The sequence below is a fragment of the Triplophysa rosa genome, unplaced genomic scaffold (assembly GCF_024868665.1).
Source record: "Triplophysa rosa unplaced genomic scaffold, Trosa_1v2 scaffold385_ERROPOS148485+, whole genome shotgun sequence".
Classification (NCBI taxonomy): Eukaryota; Metazoa; Chordata; class Actinopteri; order Cypriniformes; family Nemacheilidae; genus Triplophysa; species Triplophysa rosa.
The window spans coordinates 15,245-25,075 of record NW_026634385.1 but is presented as its reverse complement, the minus strand read 5'-3'; the positions used below and the strand labels follow the sequence as shown (position 1 = coordinate 25,075).

Below are 9,831 nucleotides of genomic sequence, written 5' to 3'. Positions count from 1 at the left end.
TAGGTGTATAACGGACATTACATGTGTAACTTATTTGATGTGGCTCACGTAGGTAGATAACGGACAATACTTGTTAATGGTCTTATTTGACGTTGTATAGGTTGTTTTGTGTAGATTTAGTAGTGCAGTGTTGGGTCTCGGGTCTAGCACTTCTGGTTTTCTTCCGTGTTGTCTTCTGTGTTTGTTTTGTTGGACACGTGAAGCTGTTTTGACAGCTCGCCACGTGTTCAGAGTCCGCATGCTTCACCCCTCCCCTCTCGTTACCTGATTTACTACTCATTAGTTTTCACTGCTGTCACCTGGATCTTCCCTCAGTTTTCACTCACCACGGCTGGTTCCTTATTTTCTGCTCTGTGTCCTTTCCCTTTATATTCCTCGTGTTTTCCTTTGTTTGGCGTCAGACCTTTAGAGTTATTTTCCTCTGGTATCGACCGCTCTAGCAAATCTGTCTTGTCTAGTCTAGGCTTCTTTAAGCAACCTTTTTGTTGAGATTATACTCACCTTGTCGTGTCTCGTCTTGGCTCCAGTGTTTAGCTCACATCCGGGTGTCTGCACTTCATTACCAGTGTCTACTCAGGGATTGCTTCTGCCATCTCGTGGGGGTTCCAGCCAAGTGGGTTCTACTCCAGCTCCGGGAGTCTCTGGTCGAGGAGGATTCTTTATATGGACTACACTCACCTTCAGGGGACTTGCTATTTTCAAGTTTGTCTGGCCTTGTGGATCACTCAACTCTAGTGGATCTCTCAGCGCAAGGGGCTTGCACGGCGGATTACTGTTCTCCCTCTCTGGGTTTTTTCTGTTCACGGACTTCGTTCACTGGGACTTTGAGAACTCTCATCTCAAGGGTTATCTTTCCCTCACCGGCTGGCCTCGGAAGCCCTGGTGGCGCTTAGCCACATCGGTCACGGAGACCGTTTGTTGACTGGAGTTTTTTCACCCTCCACCACGAGGTGGTTCTTTCCCCAAGGACTTTATGAACTCAATTACCTCTCTTGTTGTGTGTTCTCTCCCGGCCGAGCGCTCGAGCCCTTAGTCCCGTGCTTGCCCTGTATGTTGACAAGTTTTTCCCGCTGCAGCGGTTGGTACTCTCTGTTGACTGTCTCGTTGAGTTGCCAGTGACCATTATTAAAATAATTTGTACCCTGCACTTGACTCCGTAAGTGATTCCTGACAGTGCAGTGCTTGTGTGAATCAGTTTGGCATTTACCTGTTTATTACAGCTTTGTAACATGTTTATTATGCAAAAAAGGATCTAGTTCTGGACTTTTCTATTTGGCGGTATATCTACCTTGTGCTTACACTTGCTTCACACTTACTTTTCTTTGTCCACAGATGATGTCCTGGAAAAATTACGGGAGTTTCAAGAGGGTCCGGATCCTTCAAGGGAGCTGAAGGAAAATATCAGTGGGAAGATCTACAGGGTTAAAATGTTTTTAGCCTTCATGGCAGAGGGCAAGTCGAATCTATCAAATATGGTCTTCCTCAATGAGACCAGTAAGATACACTCGTGAGTAATTTTTTGTCTTGTCCTTACTGTAACTTGTGCAGTTTTCGTTGTTTGAGAACAAGTTGCTTGTATAGCCCACAATTATGTTCTGCCTTGTTTGTTTGTGTGCAGCTGGGTAAGCTCCCTCCGTCAATCCGGAGTGACAGAAACAATGATCAAACGTCTCCCAGTTTATTGACTTCATCATGGAGACACCTCCTCAGACGTCTCGCCTGAGAAAGAACGTGATGATCGGCCTAAGGCGGGAGATGAAGGGCCTGGGGAAGTCCTTAAAGGGGTGGGGGGTCGCCATGCACAGGACTTCTGTAAAGGCTTCCAAAGAGAAGGTGCTGAGCAAGGGTTTGCTTTTAGAGTGCCGGAATAAATCAAAGCTGGGCATTCCCGAAGCACTTGGTAAGTTTTATGTGAACTGAACAAGTTAAAAAAGTGTCAAATGCAATCAAGATGTGCATTTTTAACTCCTCTTTGCTCTCCCACTGTGTTCAGCTCTCCTGGAGAAGGACCCCACGCCTAAAATCCAGTGGAAATTTTATGGACTTTTCTCTGCGTTCCTGTTGTATGTTTTTGGGCACAGAGGGGGTGTCTTCCAGAATATGACCATCCAGGAGGTCATGGAGACAAAGCGGTCATCGACGGAGAACACCTTTCTCATAAATGTGAGTGTTTGACATTTGCACTCTCCTTGGCTGTCCGTGTGGTCTCCCGTTCTGAAGCACCTTTGGTTTTTATCCGTCCGCAGATAAAGACCCAAGGGACGAATGAGATGTATGGCCCAGCGCAAATTGTTTTGATGGAGGAGGAGGAGTACGAGTGGGCGTTACGATTCCTGCGTCTAAAGGACCAACTTCCGGGCGGCCTAGGAGCTAAATTCTTTTTCTTTGTGTCAACGCCCAACCCTTGCAAGAACTTGAACAATTACTTTCAAGAGGCATGGAAGGCAATGGGCCTGCCAGGATGTCCGACCTTCACAGACGTGAGAACGTCCATCGCCAGTCACGTAAGTTTTGAAATAATCCATGTTAAATGTGAAACGTACTTTTCTGAGGCTTTTTTTGTGACGTACGGAATTCTTTTTCTCTTTTCCAGGCCAAGTTCACGCATGCTCCTGAGAACCGCCTGAAGCTTTGCAAATTTATGTGCCACGATGTCCGCATGGCGGACAAATTTTACGTCACCAACCTCACTGCAAAGTAGGCAGTTGAACACAGAAGGCTGTTTGAGGCAGCACTGGAGGGTCAGGAGAGGTAGCCAGCATCGAAAGACATACCAAAACGCAGACGCCAGGTCGCCTCAAAGGATCACCCTCAAAAAAAGCATAAACTGTTGGAGCCCGAACTCCGCTCTGGCAGCACCACTCCCGAGGATGACCAAATGACTTACCAGGAGTCGGGTGTGTCTAGCTTAGAGGACAGCCAGGTAAATTGATATTCTCCTAACAAGACCGAATCTACAGTGCGTTACTGATTTGTATCACAGCGTCTAATTTGCTTCTGCCAATTTTCTTCGACAGGGTGAATCTGAGCCAACCAAACCCAGCCAAGACGTCGAGGCCGAGAGAAGAGGCGAGGAAGATGAGGCGTCGGAACACGGACCGTTGAAAAGGCAAAGGAGACCGATCGTCCTATTGACGCCCATGAAGTCGGCCTTAAGAAAAAACATTTAATTCTCTCAGCTGTACCCGCTGAAAGTGAAAAAGACTGTCGTCACAATGTCTCTGACACTTGTTGGAATGGGGCGACAAAGACATGAAAGGAAAAGCGCAAAGGACTTAATGGATAAATGGAGGAAGAAAAACAAGTGAACTTTTGAACTTGTTTTTTTAGTTCCTTCATTTCAGGTGCCTTTCCAGTTTTTTGAGTGTGTTTTGTACATGCATATGCTTATACCGTACTGTTTTACACATTTATTCTTTTTTAAATGTAAAGAGTTAATTTGTGTGTGTGACTTGTTTTTTATTTTTAATGAACTTTGGCGATTGCAATTTATTATTTTTATTGTTGTTTTTAATGGTCATCAATAATCTTTTCAAAGCTTAAATTAAGTAAAACCCACGGTATATTGCACAGAATAACTAATTTATATATTATGTGTGGTTACAGCTTTGTGACATCTTTATTATGCTTAAAGTGTGTCCATTTTCTACCTATGTACGCCCTGTCGAGTATGTTATTATTAGGATGCATTTTTGCACTTCGGATGTACATTCGTAACTTATCTAATGGGGACCTCGTAGGTAAATAATGGACAATGCCTATTAAGGGTCATTATTTAACCTTGGTAATGAGTTATACAGGTAAAGCCAATAATAGAGTGCATAGGTGATACAATCTTTCACAATATTATGCATTAAAGCTCACAGTTGTTCTATAGAAGCATAAAATAGTGTGTACATTAGCCGCCTACGGGTGCCGTGTCAAAGGTGTTATGAGTGGGATGTACATTCGTAACTTATTAAATGGTGCCCACGTAGGTAAATAATGGACAAAGCCTATTATGGGTCATTATTTAACCTTGGCAATGAGTGATATGGCTTAAACTTGCAGTAAAGTACACAGGAGACTAGATCCTTCACAGTGATGCACATTAAAGCAAGTCAATGTTCTTAAGAAGCCTAAAAATGGTGTGTACATTAGCTACCTATGAGGACCCGTCAAATAAGTTACGACTGGCACTTCCTGTGACTCAGCAAAACCACAGGAAGTACCAGTCATAACTTATTTGACAGTAGGCTTACAGTGGACAATACTGTAAACGGTCAATTTTTTAGACTGTAAACAACTTTCTTCTGACAAACCTACAGATGTGTATCCTAGAAGCACCCCGCATTGGTATATTGCACACCTCAGGCTATTAAAATGCTTATTTTGCATACAAACGCACTTTTCACAGAAATTAGTCTCTCACTGCTTAATTCTTGTACAAAAACCTCGGGGCTTCGAATGCTACTTCGACGCACCACATATCCGAAGCCCGTACCCCTCGCTGTACGGCAAGTGCTCAAAAAAAAAAAAAACGGCCCACAACCTCCCCAAACAGGGTCGATAGAGTACATAACGAGGTCGTACCAACTTCAAACTCTGGGAACCGAATGAGGGGGCCGCTAGGAGCTGCAGATTTTGAATCGGGGTCATTCGAAGTCCCCGGGGCCGTTCCGGGCTCATCGTACGATAGCCACCTATGAAAATAATGGGATAGGTTGCATGTGTCAGAGGCTCCCGTACGGCCCGCAGAGGCCACAGGAGCCTGAAAGCTAACAGAAAGTTACGTCACGTGGCTCTCGACGACATACCGATAGGGCTAGGTCGGGCTATGAAATTAAGTATTTATTATTTTTCATACGTCTCTCTCCCTCGCATTGATCTCTATGGGCCATGTGACTGTAAAAGGTCAATTTTTAAGACTGAAAATAGCTTTTGTATGACAAACCTACAGCTATGTATCCTAGAAGCACCCCATATTGGTATATTGCACTTATTTTGCTTACAAATGCACTTTTCACAGAAATACATCTCTGAACAGCATTTTCAGCAAAATTCTGCTTTATTCTTGTACAAAAACCTCGGGGCTTCGAATACTGGTTCTTCACACCCTCATGCACCACATATCCGAAGCCCGTACCCCTCGGTGTACGGCAAGTGCTCGAAAAAAAATCTATTCCATAGATTTAATCTATATAAAATATTCCAGAAAAATAAACGGCCCACAACGTCCCCAAAACGTGCTATATAGTACATAACGAGGCCGTACCAACTTCAAACTTTGGGAACCGAATGAGGGGGCAGCGAGGAGCTACAGAATTTGAATCGGGGTCATTCGGAGTCCCCGGGGTCATTCGGGGGTCTCTGTACGATAGGCACCTATGAAAATAATAGGATTGGTTGCAAGTGTCAGAGGCTCCCGTACGGGCCGCGGAGGCCCCAGGAGCCTGAAACATTACAGAAAGTTGCGTCACGTGACTCTCGACGGCATACCGATAGGGCTTGGTCGGGAAGTGAAATTAAATATTTTTTCTCATTTTACATATATCTCCCTGCCTCTAGTGGTTCTCGGTGGGCTCGGGTATCTGACGTCTTTCTGACAGAAACCTCCCCTAAGCACGAACGAGGAAGGTCACAAAGGACGCCTGGCTCCTCTAGGGGGTGCCACGGCCGTGAAGGAGAGAAAAAAGAAAGAAGGGTGGCGAGCGAGACGTTTTGTCATCTTTTGGATGTCGCGCCACAAATAGGCAGCAAGGGGCAGCAAACTACGAACTCTAGGCGCGCTGCGGACGCAAGGGTGGCGAGCGAGACGTTTTGTCATCTTTTGGATGTCGCGCCATGAATAGGCAGCAAGGGGCAGCAATAGCCCTCTCACCCACTGACTACAGGCCTATTGACTCTCTTTGCCTGTGCATTGATGAAATTAACAGCTGGATGTGTCAAAACTTCCTTCAGTTAAATAAAAACAAAACTGAAGTCATTGTTTTTGGTAACAAGGATGAAACTAACAAAGTAAACTCATACCTTGACTTAAGAGGTCTAAAGACACAAAGTAAGGTAAAAAATCTTGGTGTCATTTTAGAGTCTGACCTTAGTTTCAGCAGTCATGTCAAAGCAATAAGCAAATCAGCGTACTACCATCTCAGAAACATAGCCAGAATCAGATGTGTTGTCTCAAACCAAGATTTAGAGAAACTAGTTCATGCTTTCATCACCAGCAGGGTGGATTACTGTAATGGACTCCTTACAGGTCTTCCCAAAAAGACCATCAGACAGCTGCAGCTCATACAGAACGCTGCTGCCAGGATTCTGACCAGAACCAAAAAATCAGAGCATATCACTCCAATCCTCAGGTCCTTACACTGCAGTTACTTTTAGAATTAACTTCAAAGTATTATTAATTGTCTATAAATCACTCAATGGTCTAGGACCTAAATACATTTCAGATATGCTTATTGAATATAAACCAAACAGACTTCTCAGATCATTAGGATCAAGTCAGTTAGAGATAACAAGGGTTCACTCCAAACAAGGCGAGTCAGCGTTTAGCAACTACGCCACCCGTAGCTGGAATCTGCTTCCAGAAGACATCAGATGTTCACCAACAGTAGAATCCAGATTAAAAACACACCTGTTCAGATGCGCATTTACAACCTGTGCTGGTTTACATCAACTGTACTTCTATTTCTAATTTCTTTTGCTCTTATTCTTTTTACATATACACTCACATTTTTAATCAATATTATTGCTGTTTTATTGTCTCTTAAAATCTAAAGTATTTGTGATCTTAAATTATTTGCATCTTAAAGCCACAACGAGCAACTTCTGCTCACTGTTGCCCCGCGTGGTTGATAAGCGGAATTGTCTGTTTAGTGTCGTAAAAACTGTCGTAAAGATTTCCCGCTGGCAGCTCAATACACGTGAGTTTGTTTACAAAGCCGACGGACCCAGATACGCTATGAAAACAGCGCATAGCATGTATATATATATATATATATAACGACAACATTAGCCTACTCAACGACAGAACTGTTCAACATTTACGTGGTTTACTGGTCTGAACTAAAGAATCTGCTACTTTTTACCACAACACATTTAGTGTGGTTGTTTAGTCTTCATTTACAAGCACTACAAACATTCATGACGAGACACGACAACATGCTAGCTATCAACACCGGCAACCATATATTATCTCTCAGCTACCTTACGCTTATAAAGTGTGAACCGGTGGAGCGCCAATGACACAGACTAATAACAAATATGTTAAAAAGTACAGGGCAGTAACAAAAAATGTACAAATAACACTGTAGTGTATTTCGGGGAAACTATGAGTTTAACCACAGTAACATACGTATAATTAATTGTAATTAACCATTAATTATTTTATACACTTTACCTGATGCAGCAGAGCTAATAACAGCGACAGATTAAATGTACTCGTCCAGCGAGTGATCAGCAGATCGTATATTAACTCTAAGAAATATTACTCCCCTGGCCTGGAAAAACAATATTCTTACTGTAGTACAGTACCACTTCAGAAATCTTAACGAAATCAAGAAGTTTAAGTGACCTTGATATGTGATAAATAAACACAGAAACAATTCGAGCGTGGATACACATGCGGTTTATTTAGCTACACTACGGGAGAACTAAAACCAACTACTAACAAAGACCAAACATTAACAAACAAACATAAAAACGTAAAACAGTAGAGAATGAAAGAAATAGATAAAGCAAAGAAAAAGGCAGTATTAAATCAGCTATTCACATCTGCACGAACCATCAAGGACAAATCTCCTTATTTAAAAGGGGCAAAGCTTATTCGCAACTGGTTAGCAATAGTTCAGATACTTGCATTGGCTTCTTTGTTTCTCGGGACACGTGCTGGCGCGCGTATCAAAGGGTCCTGATGCGTTCAGAGCGAGCCGGGGTCCGTTGGATTTAGCTTGAAGCAAAACTGCCTGAAGAAAGCTGTCTCTGAGGAGAGACAGGTCTCGAGAGGTTGAAAGAAAATGAACGAGCGAACGCGCACGAGTGCGAATGCCCACGAGCGGACGAACATACACAAAAGAGCCAGCTTTCCTGTGTGTTCAGATGTTTTAACACAGAGGGCGTCACGCACCTCCAAAGTGGGCGATCCAATGTGATGAGATAGTTTTGGGCGCGAAAACATGTTTCTTTGTCCGGCACACTAACTCATTTGCATTCATGGTCGCCTGGGAGTTTGGAGCAGGAATAGACTTAGAATAGAATAAAATGAGTATGGTATAAAATACATTACTGTGCTATACACCATATTCTAAGACATGAAAAGGGAAACACGTAGATATGAAACATGAAGGGGTTACAATTACATTGACCTGTAGTTTGGACAAGAATGTAAATATACACAGAATACCACTAAGCACATATGCCTTTGAGGTTATAGGTGAAGGAGAATAACATAGAGGCAAGCATACAATGTGGAGATTCATGTATATACACTTTAAACCAGTCTTTTGTGGCTAAGGAAAGAGAAAGAGACATTCTTTGGAAGAATTTGAGGCTCTCAGTCCCTGGGGGCCACATGGCTTTTCTCACTTTGGTGAACAGTCCTGTCCTCCCTCAAGAACCTCCTTTGAAATCTAGGGGAGAGTATCCGAATCTGTCCTGGTTTAGATGAAGGTGTTGAGAATAGGACATTTGGCCAGACTTGTTGGTGCCTGGTCGTAGTCCTGCTGAGAGGTTACTGTGTTTTACGATCACAGATGGTAAACTTTGATCCGACCATACCCTACAACGGAATTAACATTAACAAATCAACAATATTTAACATTTTTTCAATGATTTCCAACTGTTAGCTTGCTGTACCAACTGTATGTATAGCAAGCTCTGCTTAAGGCAAGGGTTTAAAACAGCAATAATGAGATTAGAAAAAAAGTACAATCATACGGATTATATAATCACATAACATGTGATTTTTATGATGTGCTCCAGTAAAACATTCACAGAGATGAACACAGCAGAAAGGGCATTCTGTTAATTTTATGCAATTTACAAAGGCACAACATTTTATTTTATTCAGAGAAATAAAAAGAAACTCTTTACAGTTTACAGAGATATGAGCTTGGAGAGGCAGTAGTGTATGAAGAGAAACAGGCAGACAAAGGAGAGAAGAGGTAAAGTAGTAACACTGGTGTAAACTTGTAGCCTTTGATGCAGAGCACTCCTGAAACATTCACAGTCATTTGTAGCACAATTTTTTGTTTCATCTGTCTGAAATGCAGTTAAATTCCATTAATGCTATTGGTTCCTCAAAAGCTACTCAACACGACAACTTGGTCACAAATTAATTGCATAAAAGGAATTATGTGATGAATTAGGAATAGGAAATACTAAATCATTAGGTGACCCTTTTAAAAACCCTTTAGAATGTTAGGAGGAGACTATACATTTGAACTCTGCCACAATACGAAGTGTATTGCTTGACATGTAGTTAGTAAAGACTCCACCCGTCTATTTCCCATCTCTGACCTAACCCTGGAAGATGAGATGTTAGGTGTGCCAGAGGAAGATCCTGCTCCAAGCACAAGCACTGCTGCGTGTACAGTGAGATCAGCAATACTGGATGGGACTTATTTCCAAATTGTAAAACAAACAAAATCAGGGCAAGTTCAAGCTGAATGTAAACTATGCACAAAGAAGAGAAACATAATATCTGGTTCTATTCAAGCAACTACACACTTCAAAACTCACTTGAAGAGGATGCATTCTGATGTGCTTCCTGAATTTGAGGAACATAAACATGATTTCAGTATGAAAAAGACACCTGTTACAACATACTAGGGCTGTAGTCAAGTCCACCAT

At 42.5% G+C, this 9,831-nt stretch overlaps 1 protein-coding gene across 1 annotated transcript; it reads left to right on the top strand.

Moving 5' to 3' along the window:
- Positions 1–1,692: 1,692 nt before the first annotated feature.
- On the top strand, positions 1,693–3,425 carry LOC130550655 (uncharacterized). Its single transcript, XM_057328157.1, has 5 exons — positions 1,693–1,900; positions 1,994–2,163; positions 2,247–2,504; positions 2,594–2,923; positions 3,018–3,425. The coding sequence occupies exons 1-4, from the start codon at positions 1,693–1,695 to the stop codon at positions 2,699–2,701; spliced, it is 744 nt and encodes a 247-aa protein (XP_057184140.1). The 3' UTR covers positions 2,702–2,923; positions 3,018–3,425.
- Positions 3,426–9,831: the final 6,406 nt, after the last annotated feature.

Coding starts and splice junctions, on each gene's coding strand:
- LOC130550655 (XM_057328157.1), top strand. CDS start 1,693: ATGGAGACACCTCCTCAGACGTCTCGCCTGAGAAAGAACGTGATGATC. Junction 1,901..1,993: donor GGGCATTCCCGAAGCACTTG/GTAAGTTTTATG, acceptor CACTGTGTTCAG/CTCTCCTGGAGAAGGACCCC. Junction 2,505..2,593: donor GAACGTCCATCGCCAGTCAC/GTAAGTTTTGAA, acceptor TCTCTTTTCCAG/GCCAAGTTCACGCATGCTCC.